The sequence below is a fragment of the Xenopus tropicalis genome, chromosome 2, assembly GCF_000004195.4.
Source record: "Xenopus tropicalis strain Nigerian chromosome 2, UCB_Xtro_10.0, whole genome shotgun sequence".
NCBI lineage: Eukaryota > Metazoa > Chordata > Amphibia > Anura > Pipidae > Xenopus > Xenopus tropicalis.
In genome coordinates this window covers 169,233,612-169,249,828 of record NC_030678.2, presented here as the reverse complement: position 1 = coordinate 169,249,828, position 16,217 = coordinate 169,233,612, and the positions used below count along the sequence as shown (strand labels likewise).

Below are 16,217 nucleotides of genomic sequence, written 5' to 3'. Positions count from 1 at the left end.
CCTAACCCTGCATACTTACTATTAAATGTATACTCACAGCTAAGCCTATGACTTTTTGTTTCTGGGTTAAATGTTTATTCTTAACTAATACCAACAATTTCCTTTTTTTTTTCATTTCTTCAGACATGCTTGTGTCATACGTGGTCAGGTGATTACATCAGATGGGACCCCGCTAGTCGGCGTGAATATCAGTTTTGTTGGGTTATCGGCCTTTGGCTACACTATCAGCCGACAAGATGGAAGGTAATTTATCAAGCATTACTGTCTTATGCTGTGCTACTGGGCCATGTAGGTCCAGCCTTGGTTCTTCAGATGTTGTATATGAATATGTCCCACCTACTGTATGTAAAAGCTGGCCATACATGCACCAATATTATTGTTCAAAACCACGTTTCATATGATATTCGGTGTGTGTATGGCGGCTCAAAGAGGCCACCGATATCGCAAAGGCTGTGGATATCGCCCGTCTCGTCGATCGGTAAGGTTTAAAAAAAAAGATTTTGATCAGGGGCCATTGAAGGCGCCCAAGCAAAATCTACGTTTAGGGCTGAATCGACAGGTGGAGGTAGAATTTCTATTGTTTCTACCTCCATATCTGACGATTCAGCCCTGAACATCAATGGAGGTTGGGAACGATCTTTCCTGCAAAAGATTGTTATTGCTACGTCTATGGCCACCTTAAGACCACTATTGAACAGCTTAGCTATACAAATGACAGCTCCCATATTTAGAGTGGGGCTTCAGTCTTCTTGTCTCATGTACGGTTGGGCACAGGCAATGTTTATAACTAAACTTCAGGTGGCCATGGATGGGATTATTGGCCCATGTATGGGGTTGGTTTGATAACACTGTTCGTAGGCCCAGTGTACAATATAACCATTGTCCACTAATCAGATTGGCCTGATTTGGCCCTAATTGGGCGAGATCTGGTCTTTGGCAAACCCACCAAATAAGCAAGATACTACACATCCCTCAAATCCTGATAATATCACTCACTGTCTTCTGATGTCAAATTTTCTTTTTGGCATATTGACTTTGCTTACCTGGTCTTAATTACTTATATCCATGCTACTGAGTAATCTTTGATGGCTTTTTCTTCAGATACTTTTCGGCCAATAAGTGCCCCTTCAGGTGTGCTGTAGGCTTTTGAGATGAAAGTAGGATTTGAATTCAGCTTCAGCATTGCTCACTTAATACACTTTATCCACTTTTCCCCACTGGTAAAAGGGTCCTTCCATTTTAACCAAGGGAAGATCTAGGACCTCCTCCTCTTTCCAAAATTTGTTGGAAACCCCTTAATTCATAACAAGATTGCAGATACATGAGAACATATCTAGAACAGTAACTGTGCTATGGTTCCAGGGAAATCCAAGTTAGTAAACAAGTCATTTCACCGTAGGTGGCCTACACCCTTGGTGGCCTACAACCCCACGATTTAGAAACCAATGCTGAAGAAGAAAAATACAACTGGCCTGAGCTCACTAATATTTCATGATTCCTCTGCTGTGCAAAAGCAAGTCAGTGGTTTGACATCTTACAGAATATATGCGGCATAGCAGAATGTAAGAAGAGAAGAACAAGTGTAGGATTTTATTAGCTGAACTTTCTCCCCAAAAGCAGAATCCCACAGCCCCCGAGTATCTCGGCGCAGACTTGCTAAGCTGCTGATTATCGATGCCTATTAACACCAAAAGCTGTAAGAGAGGAGATAGACTCTCAGACCTTAGTAGCTTCAGATCATGACACTTCAGAGGTTTTGCTTTTCCTCCCCTCCTTACAGACAGACTGACAGCAGTGAATTAAACTGCTTATTTCCTCCATGAAAAGATACAAGACTTGTCTGTAGTTGTTAGAACCTTATAGGATCCTCTAATCTTCTGTTGAATGTTTCACACTCCAGTGGAGTCACAGTAGGAAGTGACAATTGGCATCTAAAGTCTGTGTCGTGCTCTACACCACTATTGTTTTCTGAATTATTTAAGTCTATTCTTCCTTCCCCTCCCATTTTTGTACCCCTTTTATCCTGAATTCCACGGAGGTTAGATATTTAATTGTGCCAAGTGTATACTTTTACAAAAGGTCTATTCACCTGTAGCAACCCAACAGTTGGTTGGTTGCTTGCTCTGGTCCGTATGAGGCTCTCCAAAAGTTTTGAATGCTCTCTGCCATTTATGAAGCTCTCTTTAGAGATGCACAGATAGGGGTAGCTGATAGGGGTAGCTGGCCAAGGCCCCACAAACAGTGGCACCTTTGAGAGCAGCAGCTATGGGTAGGAGTCAGGTAAAGCAGATTAAAATGGTGGTAGAAGTACAACTTGAAGTTCATTAAACATGGCTTCTAACTTCCCTACTGTGAAACCTATGCTCTGTAGGCTGGGGGTTTCCAGTTAGTGCAGGAGTAGTATGAGAGGTTCCTGTCTTCTTTATGAAAGGGGAGGGGCACATGGTTCTCTCTCTTCTGACTCCACTCCATAGAGAAAGTGGATTCTGATGGCGAGCCTGAGGTAGGAAGTCTCAATACGATGCTAAAGCTCTAAGGCAGGTGTCCCCAAACTTTTAGAGGCCTCTATGCACCCTATCAGCTTACAGGGGCTTTATTTGGTAGTAAATCTTGTTTTTATTCAACCAAAACTTGCCCCCAAGTCAGGAATTCAAAAATAACTCCCTGGTTTGGGGGCACTGAGAGCAACAGCCAAGGGGTTGGTGAGCAACATGTTGCCCCCAAGACACTGGTTGGGGATCACTGGTCTAAGGTAACCAAAGCCTTAGTGAACTCAGAGATAATGGAATCAGTGAATGAGGGCAAGATCCTGTTATAGGACAATCTAGGAGTGGTAGACAGACAGGAATAGCTTGAAGAACGGCATTGTGCTCCACCATAGAGAATTGGTGTTCCCCAGGCAATATCCCCCTGACTGTAGGAAATCAAATTGGTAGGGTTCAGATGAGGCCCTCCAAAAGTGTTTTATGCTCTCTGCCTTTTATTAAACTCTCTTTAGAGATGCCCAGATAGGGGTAGCTGCCCAAGGCCCCACAAACAGTGACACCTTTGAGAGCAGCAGTTGTGGGTAAGAGTCAGGTAAAGCTATTCCCGCTCCCCAGTAATAAACTGTGAGATGCAGACAATAGGATATCATTTCCCAGTATAGCAAAATAAACATGTTACTGTTACTGCCAGTTGTGTGTACAGTTCTACCACCTCAATGTTTTATGTCATAAATATTTCTCAGATTAGGTCTCAGATTAGCACCTCTATTTTTTGTTACATATGGGTGCCGCCATGATGTGTAAGTTACAATATTGAAGAGTTTCATGCACAAAGAAGCCCCACATTGTGTAAGTTCCTGGAGGCAGGCTGTAAGTTGTTTCCAACTCATAGCAACCTGCTTTCAGCAGAACTTTTCAGGTGCCGGTGTGGTTGGTAGCAGCCTGTCTTCTGCTGAATACTATCAGTACCCCCCTGTACCGCTAGTATTCTAACTTTCTACATTGTGCAGCACTACAGAACATGCTGGTGCTTTATACAGTGCAGAGTTTGAGATAGGAGTATTCACTGCCATTTTAAAAAGCTGAGGCCAAAATCTAAAAACTCCAGGTTGTCAATAGCTTAAGGGTGGCAGGGTGGACATCCCTGATGTATTTAACCTAAAAATGTCAACGAATTATTATACAGTCTGATAGATCCCTTGTTCTATTATTTATATTCTCCCAGGGGGCTCCTGTGAGACTGTCATCTCCAGCCTCCCCCCTACAAAAAGCACTGCCTTTGTGAGAGGAACTAGTAGGGCTCTAGGCCTTGGTGCCACACTAACACATTGAGGAGATTATGATGGAAGAGTAGGCTTTGCATGCTAAGTAAGGTCTGCGGTATTGTGGGGAGGGAAACATCAAGACATGAGATTTATGTCATAAAGAACCATCTGAGAGCAATCAACATGAATATGTTATGATACCCTCAATGCATTTACCCCGGGGGTCTCATCAACTCAGCGCCGGCACCGTGTTATATTCAGGAATCATGCAACAATATTTGTGTCATTAATAGAACAGGGGGCTCTAAAAATCAAATTTGACATATGCACTGGTAATTTAAGGTCACCTCGGATCAATGGTTTTAATGAATTATAAGCTGTACGGTTTCTATTCCTTTCTTATTCATGGGGCTAGTGTTATTTACAATGTTTGCCTTGTTCCCCATAAAGGACAAAGGCAAAGGCAGAATTTCCACCACATGTATAGTAGCTACTAATAACCTGATCTGTTGAAGAGGTAAAGTTATGAATGGGATGATGATGCTATAAACAAATACAATTTTTTCATTTGTATATTTCTTTTCTGTAAACAGCTTTGACCTTGTGACCAATGGAGGAGTTTCCATCACTCTCCGCTTTGAGCGGGCGCCATTTATTACCCAAGAACACACCCTCTGGCTTCCATGGGATCGTTTTTTTGTTATGGAGACCATCACAATGCGCCACGAGGAGAATGAGATCCCCAGCTGTGACCTGAGTAGCTTTGCCCGTCCCAACCCAGTGCTCTCCCCTGCACCGCTCACTGCATTTGCCAGCTCCTGCTCAGCCAAAGGCCCCATTGTACCTGAAATCCAGGTAAAGCTATGTATATATCTGTTATACCTAATGCTACGGAATTTATTCATGGACTTAAGAATGAAATAGAAAATTCATGATGGGACCCTTCGCTCTGTATTGGCAAAAGCTGTAACTGCAGTATGGTGGGCCCAGTAAGGCCCTAATCAATGAACATTTTCAATATATCTTTGCAGAAAAGGTCAACTTACCAATGTTTTGGGCCCCAAATTGAATTTGCTGTGGGGCCCAGTAACATCTAGTTACACCACTGCTATGACTGTTCTAGAATATGGAGCTTTACTATATCAGGAACCCAATGAACTAAACTATATTGATAGACAACCAGAGTGGGTGTAAAATGAATGAAGTATTTATATTAACTTTCCAAACAACATTCCTTGCCCATAAAATATCTACATACCAAGAACAGTACATTTCAGGAATGTGCAAGGGCTTTCTATCTTTACCAAGAAAATGTAATTATTCTCAGCCAACACATGCCCTATCCATAGAATAAAGAGGTAGACACTATTACATTAAACCCGAGCTTTAGGTTCCTAGACCTCATGTTCCATTGCTTGGCTTTGTGCTTCATTCCTTGGTTCCCTTTATTTCTGGACACCATACAGCATTTCTAGAAGCCATGCTTCGATTCTAGCCACCATGGCCTATTCCTAAACACTATGGCCATTCCTAGGCACCATAATCCATTCCTAGGCACCATAATGCATTCCTAGATACCATGTTCATTCATAGACACAATTCTTATTTCTAGACACCATACTCATTCCTAGACCCCAAAGCACATTCATAGACATAATACACATTGTGTTCCTAGGCATCATGCACATTCATAGACACCATGAAACATTCCAAGATACCATGCACATACCTAGACTCTGCAAGCTATTCTTAAACGCCATTCACATTTTTATACACCACATTCGATTCATAGACATATCATAGACATATCCCATTTCTAGGCACCATGCCCATACCTAGACATTATGACCCATCTTCCTAGGACTGAGACTGCTTTTGTCCATTTCTCAGGTTCTTCATCGGTACATTTGGCCAGTGGACTGGGGGGGGGGGGGTGAATTTTGGTTGTAAGTTGTAGATATTGGCTGGCATGTCGGTTTGAGTTATGTTAATTCTTTCTTGTGAAGTTTTTAATAAAAACCCTAGGCACCATTCATACTTCTAGACACCATGAACCATTCTCAGACACCATGCACATTCCAAGATACCACAATCCATTCCTAGGCATCACAACCCATTTCTAGACACACTTGATTACTAGGTACCATGCACAATTCTAGACACCACCCTCTATCCCACCATGGACCACACTCCTTAGCTGGGGCAACAAATGTCAATCAGCATAGAATGACTATAAATCTGTTGTACTTCCATTTAATTCACTGGATGCCAAAAACAATTTGTGTTTTATTCCATGGTTTCCACGTTGCACTGAAGTGTTCAAGGTGAGCCACCCAGTTCCATGTAAGTCGTTCATATAATTAACTGGAGAGACTACGAAGCAGAACTGTGTATGTCTAATGAATATACAAATGGCTTCCACACTGCTGAATGATGTTTACGTTGGGGAATAGATAATGAGGCTGTCAGTGTGATGGAAGACTTTGGTGTGAGCAAATTCAAACAGAGCTCTCTGCACCGTTATTTAAAGTGCCATCATCAAAAAAAAAGTGCTGAGCACTTCCGTTGATGGAGGTCTTAGATCTGCGGGTCTAATGTTACTTTAAAAAAGCATCTACCTTATTTGGCATCAGAGGACTTGTTAGCGTTGGGGCAGAACCCAGGGGAGTGCATTAGGGAGAATGAAAAAATACAAATGTGCCACAATGGATGGTGTATCAATATGCAGGGTTACGTTACCTTACAGATATTGCTTAGTCTTGTACTACATTATCCCTGTTCTCTTCTTATTTGTGTGTTTTGACTGGACACATGGCTGCCCTATCTGGCTAGCTTCAGTACTTGGTTTGCTCAGTAGCCTAAGATTTAAGTTACTATTGCATATCAATAATATTTATTTGCCATTAAATATATCACAGGGGACTGCTTACTACATCCAGCATTTCTATGCATCCCTAATGGCAGTAAGTACACTGCTGTGTTGTTTTGTTTACAAACTTTGTTAGAGCAGATAAATATCTGAATGCCTAACTCACCAGGATGCCTTTCTTCCCCTTTAAAGAAGAACTAAAGCCTAACTAAAGGTCCCCATACACGGGCCGATTGTAGCTGCCGATATGGGTTCCTTTGACCAATTCAGCAGCTTATCGGCCCGTGTAGGGGCAGAAACGAGGGGCCTGCCTGACTGATATCTGGGCTGAAATTGGCCAGATATCGATCGAGCAGGTTAAAAGTTATAGTCGGATCGGGGACCGCATCGGCTCGTTGATGCAGCCCGTACTGACTGCGCTCTTTGCCATAATTTGATTGTTTGGCCCCAGGGCCAAGCCTAAATTCACCCGATATCGGGAGAAGATCTGCTCGCTTGGCGACTTAACGTGTATGGGCACTTTAAGAAAGTAGGCTGTAAATGTTGTACATTATGTTTTGGCCTTCTTTGCCAGCCCAAGACAACAACTGCCCCTTAGCAGGAAAGATCTGTGTCTCTGAAGATGCCCCAGTAGCCCCTTATCTTCTTTTCTGCTGATTCCCAGCACATTCTCAGGCCAATCTCATCATTTGTGCTGACCCCTAAGCAGAGCACTGAGCATGTAAGTGTCGCAGGCACTTTCCAAGATGGGGAGCTGCTATTGAGATGCTGAAACTTTTCGCTGGTGCAGTAAGTTCAGTATATAAAAGATGGCATTTTTAGCCATATTCATTTTTAGGGTTTAGTCCTCTTTTAAGGCAGTATTTCCCAAACTAGGAGCCTGGAGCAGTGGTTTGGGGGCTCAGCCTGCAGGCCATTTAGGACCAGATTTGGGGATAATGCCTATTTTTTCTTTCTTAGATGCACCTGAATGCCAGAATTGGTTTGAGTTAGATTGGGGTCAAAGCTTGACATTTTGATGTCCTTTTTGATGAAATTCTAGGAGCTATGGCTGATAGACCAATCCGCCAACCCAGACCTGATCCCCGCTAGGAACCACTGGCGCTCCCCCACTAACTACCCTACCCCGAAGTTAAGTAAAAGGTACATGCCTTTTGGGGGTTGGGGGCTCCTATTGGGCCCTACACACCCCAATCTGATGCTGACTGGGCCACAAAACAGACAATCACTGTTGTAAGGCAGTAATTGTCCATGTAGGGCAGGGATCCCCAACTTTTTTTTACCTGTGAGCCACATTCAAATGTAAAAAGAGTTGGGGAGCAACAGAAGCATGAAAAATGTTCCTAGCGGTGCCAAATAAGGGCTACAATTGGTTATTTGGTAGCCCCTATGTGGTCCGGCAGCCTACAGGAGGCTCTGTTTGGTGATACACCTTTTTTTTTTGCACCCAAAGCTTGCCTCCAAGCCAGGAATTCAAAAAATAAGCACCTCCTTTTTTAGGCCACTAGGAGAAACATCCAAGAGCCACTGGTTGGGGATCACTGATGTAGGGCAACCTATAGCTAGTGTTAGTCCCCTTTATTGTCTTAGAATGACTTATTTTATGGTGACACTGTGGAAGCTCCTACTGTTATATATGGAAATACACTGGTTCTGAGCTCTGCCATTACTGTCTGTTTTCCATTGAAGAAAGGTAAGGGAAGTACTGTGAAAAAAAACAAAGCACAGTATGAAGGGGACGGATGTTTAAATAAGCACGAGAAGGTCAGTGTATGGGAGACACAGAGAAAAGGAATATTAAGAAAAGGGAATAAGAATAAAGGGCAGCGCTGGGGATAGAAGCGCAAACACTTACATATCTTCATATGATGTTCCCTACAATATAATGATGTCACGTTTCATCTTCCCCGTGCTCTAAATCCTATTTCCAGTGGAATCAAAGAGACATCAGAGGGAAATAAATGCAAATGAATTCTCCCTGGGAAAAAATAGTAATAAGGGTTTTTTTTGAGGTTCTATAAGGACAAGCAGGGAAATAGAAGTGAAGAATGGTAACACTGTGTTTGAGCTCGGCGTTCTTGTGCAGGGACAGCAAGGCCATGTTTGCCTGCGGGCTCCTTCAGGGACACATTGCATTGTCTTTCTGGCGGTGGGCTTGGTAGCTGACTGGTGGGCAGTGTTGGACTGGGATGCCCACCAGAAACCTTAACACCATAAGCATAAAATCTATTTTTGCTCCTCATTCAACCACTTTTTTGTCCTAATCTCTTTTCTTTACATACTATAGTCTATCCTTGTATCTATTTTTCCTCTTTGTTCCAATACAGAAATAGGCAATAGCCATGAAATAAGCCAAATGAGGAGGGCTTACTAACACCTGGGCCTACCGGGACTTGTCCTGGTATCCTGGTGGGCCAGTCCAACACTGCCGGTGGGCTTGGTGCACATGCCAGTTGTCTATCTTCCATGTTCCCTCACTTTAGTTCTTACTATTAGGGAATTGGGAACACTACATTCATGAAAATAAAATGTAGAAAACATGAATTATAAATGTTCAATCTGCTGCCTTCTAGCTGTTGTTAAACTGCAATCCCTAAAATTCTCCCCTCTTTTCCGCTGCATTCCTTGGTTAAGTACTTTTCAACAATTTAATGTAAATGGGCCATTGCTCAAGGCCAAACGTGGCCCGACGGTTATTGGGTACATGGTACTTGCCGAGGTAAGGAGAGGGCCCCACACCAAATGTTGTACATAGGCCATTAGGCTTCAGAAATCATTGCTCAAAACCAAATATCTGATTGGTCAACCACAACCAATAATAGAATGGGACCACCCTTGTATGTAGCAGTCTACAAAAAATTCCTGTATGGGATTGGTGTTGGTTGGCTAGGCATATGTGCGTGGCATTGCACAAGGGTTAGGGCAGGCACTGAATACTTGGATACCCTCAAAACCAACCCATGTAAGGCCATCCCATACCCAAGAAATGCTTTGCTGAAGTTTAATGCTCAGTTAGGCAAGTATTCAGCCACTTTGATGATAGCCTGGGCTTTGAGTGGCGCTGTTGTATTTAAGCTTATAAAGTCCAGACAGCCAGTATTATCTGTATACTGTATCATACTGATTTGGGAACCTTTTGGGGGCTTATTGGACCATGCTTTTAATATAGGGGGTTTTTTCAAAATACAACTTTTTTGAATTTCCTTAGGCCCTGCAAGAGGAAATTCCGATCCCGGGAAGCAAAATCAGACTAAGTTATCTGAGCAGCCGGAACGCTGGTTACAAATCTGTCCTGAGAATCAGCCTGACCCATCCCACCATCCCCTTCAACCTTATGAAAGTCCATCTGATGGTGGCCGTGGAGGGACGCCTCTTCCGGAAGTGGTTTTCTGCTGCCCCCGATCTCTCGTACTTTTTCATCTGGGATAAGACCGATGTCTACAGCCAGAAAGTCTATGGACTGTCGGAGGCTTTTGGTAAGAGCCTGAATCTTGTGAACGTTTGCTTTGTAATAGTGTCCAACTTGTATGTGGGGTAGGTTGTAAAATGGATAACATTTGCCAGTACTCAAACAACAAACCAATCGGATATTTGCTTTCATTATTCTACCTACTATCAGTCACCATGTATGCCCTTGTCCTAAGCAAGGCACTCACACATTAGGGCCAGTATGGTAGAAAGTACTTTTTGGGGATATTCTTTATTTGTCAGTCACCGAAACATACACGAAGCATCAAATTATAATGCTATCCGCCCTTCCTTGTGTTCCGGCCAGAGAGGTGGATCTAATAATATTCCTTGTACTTCAATCAATAAAGTCTATTGACATAACCTATTACACTTTATACCATTCCAACTGCATTTTTTTCCCATTTATATGTTCATGAAAACGAATGCCACCCGTGGGGTCAATGTTCCATTTGGGATTCAGAGCAGGCTTTAGAGGGGGGGGGAATACTAAGCAGCCACATTAATGTGATGGGTTTTCAAGTCATTGTAGCTGTATTATTTAGGAAATTTAGGTCAGTTTTATTTTCCCTTTGCAGTCTCCGTGGGATATGAATACGAATCCTGTCCAGACCTGATCCTCTGGGAGAAGAGAACTGCTGTTCTTCAAGGCTATGAGATAGAGTCATCTAAGTTGGGCGGTTGGTCTTTGGACAAGCATCATGCTCTCAATATACAAAGTGGTAAGAGGAATATGGGATCATGAAAGTCAGTGTTGACCATGACATATGTTGGCTTATGGGACACAGGGTGAATTTATGGTGTTTGTTCTACAGGCATCTTGCACAAGGGCAACGGAGAGAACCAGTTCATATCCCAGCAGCCCCCTGTGATTGGCAGCACCATGGGAAATGGGCGCAGAAGGAGCATCTCTTGCCCCAGCTGTAATGGGCTTGCCGATGGGAATAAGCTATTAGCTCCTGTCGCTCTGACATGCGGACCAGACGGAAGCATTTACGTGGGTGACTTCAACTTCATCAGGAGGATTTTCCCCTCTGGAAATGTCACCAGCATCTTAGAGCTAAGGTATGGTTGGGATCAAATGATTCTCTGTCACCTCTGTAGCTGCATTTTGTTGTGTGTTGCATGGTGACATTACCCACAGTCCAGGAAGCAGGTCTCTTAAAGATTTCATTATTACTATTCTTACTCATTGCCCAGATATTATCTCTCCTTGGAGCCACATTGGTCCTTAAATGCAGTAAACTGATAAATTCTATGGCTCCCATGGAAGCAACTTCAGCACCAGCCAAATTGGTCACACAGGATGGCCAATATCAGTGATCCCCAACCAGTGGCTCAGGGGGAACATGTTGCTCCCCAACCCCTTGGATGTTGCTCTCAGTGCCCCCAAACCAGGGAGTTATTTTTGAATTCCTGGCTTGGGGGCAAGTTTTGGTTGGATAAAAACAAGATTTACTACCAAATAAAGCCCCTGTAAGCTGATAGGGTGCATAGAGGCCCCTAATAGCCAATCACAGCCCTTATTTGGCTCCTCCATGAACTTTTATGGTGCTCGTTTTGCTCTCCAAGTCTTTTTACATTTGACTGTGGATCTCGAGTAAGAAAGGTTGGCCAACATGGTCGGGCAGGATTCAGGGATGTCACTGTCTATGGGGAAATAAATTGTTGGCCAAACGTACTGCTACTATACATGTCTTTCTTTATAAACATGTATAATAGCTTTGGAATAAAAGAATAAATATCCAATGTGAGCATTTGTATATCCCAATAAACGTAGGGCTGCCCTAGGAATGGAATAAATGCGGGTAGGACAGACGTAGACAATGCTCAGATAGGACAGATTATTTTCTCCTGTCTATGTGATAGAATAGTGAATAGTGAAGGGCAAGTCTCCCGCCTCCCCATCGCAATGATATGCATCTCGCACTGATTTAATTAAGATGCAGATCTAGGAGCAATGCATTCCCCAGAGGGGATTATACTAAGAGAAACATCAAAACAAAAGAAAATCCCCAAACCACCCCTCGAGAATGATGGCCTTGATCTTCATATCCTCCTAAAGCAACTAAAGCAAGGATGGGAATCTGCATCCCTCAATGGGGGGAATTGCTCGTCCCTGTCCTACAATGCAATAATGGTTTCCACCTTTAGAATCCCTGTGCTGCAGGGCTAATTAGCAATGAATTGGGATTCCTTCTCCACAAAAAAGCAGTGCCATCTGCAGCCTGCACCTAAATTAATTTCCAATAAGCCAGACAGGCGGCTGATTTAATATGTGTCTGCTTTTAAGAGATTGAGGTGGCAACTCTAGTAGCAATCCTGTCATCCCGCTAAAGGTGAAATTTAGTTGGCGAGGGAATGAGCGCTCCCCGAGGAACGCGGGACAAATTCAATAATCCTGCGCCGGGCACGGAAAAAGCCATAAATCAGATTGCTGCCACTTGGACACTTGTCCTAATCGGAGAGCCTGATAAGCGCCTTTCACAGCTGCACTGTCTTCTGGAAAGTATTGAGGCCGCTGACAGAAATTTCTCTTGCACAACGACTGTCCATCTTCAGAGAGTCTGCCCATCACAGGGACTCTCGGCTGGGTCTCGCTGCTATGGGGACATGTTGTTTTCTGATTGCTTTATTAACCTGCTCTTCTCTCTGCCTGCTGACTCTGTTACTAACACCTGCCTTTTCTTTCCTCTATCCCTCTTGGCCTTCCCGTTTCTCTCAGAAATAAAGAGTTCAGACATAGGTAAGCTATCCCGGAGGATTTATTCAATTAACTGATATCGTTCAATTAATAAATATCATTCAATTCAAGCGGACACGTGCCTCAGCATAGGGAGAGTTTTCGAATTTGCCCAGCGCTGTGCAAGTTTACACATTGTGTAGTGGGTCCGTAAAGGTCCCCATACACGGGCCAATAGTAGCTGCCGATATGGGTCCCTTAGACCGATTCTGCAGCTTATCGGCCCGTGTATGGGCACTACAGACGGGCCTGCCCAACCGACCTCTGGCCTGAAATAGGGCAGATCTCGATTGGGCAGGTTAGAAAATCTAGTCGGATTGGGGACCGCATCAGCTAGTTGATATGGTCCCCGGACCGACTTTGCCTATACCCGTCATTATAATTCGATTGTTTGGCCCCAGGGCCAAACAATCGAATTACCCTGGATTCTCCCGATATCACCCATCCATAGGTGGGGGACATCGGGGGAAGATCCACTCTCTGGGCGACATTGCCAAGTTAGCAGATCTGCCCGTGTATGGGAACCTTTACTGTTAAATGATAAAATCATACAAAGAATTCACACTGAGACCATAAATATCTGCTGGACTGTAATTGGCAGATTTTAATGAATGCCTGGGGGGAGCTAAGCCCCCCTAAACCAACACTAGTGAATTTCATGGAAATTGGCACTTATATATCCTGCTGTGTGTTCTGGGGCATAAACATGAAATTATACATGAAATGGCCACTGGATTTATCATGCACTGTTTTTATCACTCCATGTGTTGTGGGGGTATTATACCTGGAATTGGCACTGTATTTATCCTGCTGTGGGTTCTGGGGTATTATTCATGGAATTGGCACTGTATTTATCCTGCTGTGGGTTCTGGGGTATTATTCATGGAATTGGCACTGTATTTATCCCGCTGTGGGTTCTGGGGTATTATACCTGGAATTGGCACTGTATTTATCCTGCTGTGGGTTCTGGGGTATTATACATGGAATTGGCACTGTATTTATCCTGCTGTGGGTTCTGGGGTATTATTCATGGAATTGGCACTGTATTTATCCTGCTGTGGGTTCTGGGGTATTATTCATGAAATTGGCACTGTATTTATCCTGCTGTGGGTTCTGGGGTATTATACATGGAATTGGCACTGTATTTATCCTGCTGTGGGTTCTGGGGTATTATACATGGAATTGGCACTGTATTTATCCTGCTGTGTGTTCTGGGGTATTATACATGGAATTGGCACTGTATATATCCTGCTGTGGGTTCTGGGGTATTATACATGGAATTGGCACTGTATTTATCCTGCTGTGGGTTCTGGGGTATTATACATGGAATTGGCACTGTATTTATCCTGCTGTGGGTTCTGGGGTATTATACATGGAATTGGCACTGTATTTATCCCGCTGTGGGTTCTGGGGTATTATACATGGAATTGGCGCTGTATTTATCTGCTGTGGGTTCTGGGGTATTATACATGGAATTGGCACTGTATTTATCCTGCTGTGGGTTCTGGGGTATTATACATGGAACTGGCACTGTGTTTATCCTGCTGTGGGTTCTGGGGTATTATACATGAAATTGGCACTGTATTTATCCTGCTGTGGGTTCTGGGGTATTATACATGGAATTGGCACTGTAATTATCCTGCTGTGGGTTCTGGGGTATTATACATGGAATTGGCGCTGTATTTATCCTGCTGTGGGTTCTGGGGTATTATACATGGAATTGGCACTGTATTTATCCTGCTGTGGGTTCTGGGGTATTATACATGGAATTGGCACTGTATTTATCCCGCTGTGGGTTCTGGGGTATTATACATGGAATTGGCGCTGTATTTATCCCGCTGTGGGTTCTGGGGTATTATACATGGAATTGGCGCTGTATTTATCCTGCTGTGTGTTCTGGGGTATTATACATGGAATTGGCACTGTATTTATCCTGCTGTGGGTTCTGGGGTATTATACATGGAATTGGCACTGTATTTATCCTGCTGTGGGTTCTGGGGTATTATACATGGAATTGGCACTGTATTTATCCTGCTGTGGGTTCTGGGGTATTATACATGGAATTGGCACTGTATTTATCCTGCTGTGGGTTCTGGGGTATTATACATTGGATTGGCGCTGTATTAAGGAATTTGTTTAGATAATGCCTTTACATAGTGTTCCCAAACACAGATAATGGCATTCTGGGACCAGTTTGGTTTGTTGCCTGCTTGTATTTATCTCCCATTAGACAGTTTGCCTCTGCTCCTTTCAGTGTACTTAAAGTTGATTTAAAGGTGGAACTCCCCTTTAATCAGAGAGAGTGGGGTGGGAAAGTGGAACGGGGAGATATTTTATTGCGGCATCTAATTACCTAATTGCACAAAAGAAACCATCATTATCCAGTTATAACCCACCTCATTCTCATCCATGCAGTTCAGCCTAATAAATAATGATATTATGTGTTATTGTGTCCAGCTTGCTGCATTCCTTCTTCTTAGAACAGTGTGTCTTTCATGGATAATTAGGCGCCCCACCGTGATTGCTGGATGGTTTTCGTTGAGGTCTAAATAAAGCTTTGCCACCTCATGTAACCCTCCATACGTGACTTAACCAGCATTCTGGGTAAATAAGTGTTTTTCTGCCAGCAAGCAACCCCTTCCTCAAAATATATATGGATTATATATCTCTCATCTGTCTCTCTCATCTATCTATCATCTATCATCTATCCTATCTATCTATCCTATCTATCTATCTATCTATCTATCTATCTATCTATCTATCTATCTATCATCTATCTATCTATCTATCATCTATCTATCTATTTATCATATATCATCTATCATCTATCTGCCTGTTTGTCTGTCTATCTATCTCACATCTCTAAACATTAAATAAACCCAATAGGGCTGTTCTGCCCCCAATAAGGGGTAATTATATCTTAGTTGGGATCAAGTACAGGTACTGTTTTATTATTACAGAGAAAAGGGAATCATTTAACCATGAAATAAACCCAATAGGGCTGTTCTGCCCCCAATAAGGGGTAATTATATCTTAGTTGGGATCAAGTACAGGTACTGTTTTATTATTACAGAGAAAAGGGAATCATTTAACCATGAAATAAACCCAATAGGGCTGTTCTGCCCCAATAAGGGGTAATTATATCTTAGTTGGGATCAAGTACAGGTACTGTTTTATTATTACAGAGAAAAGGGAATCATTTAACCATGAAATAAACCCAATAGGACTGTTCTGCCCCAATAAGGGGTAATTATATCTTAGTTGGGATCAAGTACAGGTACTGTTTTATTATTACAGAGAAAAGGGAATCATTTAACCATTAAATAAACCCAATAGGGCTGTTCTGCCCCCAATAAGGGGTAATTATATCTTAGTTGGGATCAAGT

The 16,217-nt window shown here is 43.0% G+C and overlaps 1 protein-coding gene across 5 annotated transcripts in view; it reads left to right on the top strand.

Annotated features, from left to right (window-relative positions):
• Positions 1-16,217, top strand: part of tenm4 (teneurin transmembrane protein 4) — an 811,512-nt gene that overhangs the window by 757,837 nt on the left and 37,458 nt on the right. For 3 of the 5 annotated variants that reach the window (XM_031895582.1, NM_001102688.1, XM_031895584.1), the window contains 6 exon segments: positions 124-243; positions 4,345-4,606; positions 9,829-10,096; positions 10,667-10,810; positions 10,904-11,153; positions 12,814-12,834. In XM_031895582.1, the coding sequence (XP_031751442.1) occupies positions 124-243; positions 4,345-4,606; positions 9,829-10,096; positions 10,667-10,810; positions 10,904-11,153; positions 12,814-12,834 (1,065 nt within the window). 5 annotated transcript variants of the gene reach the window in all.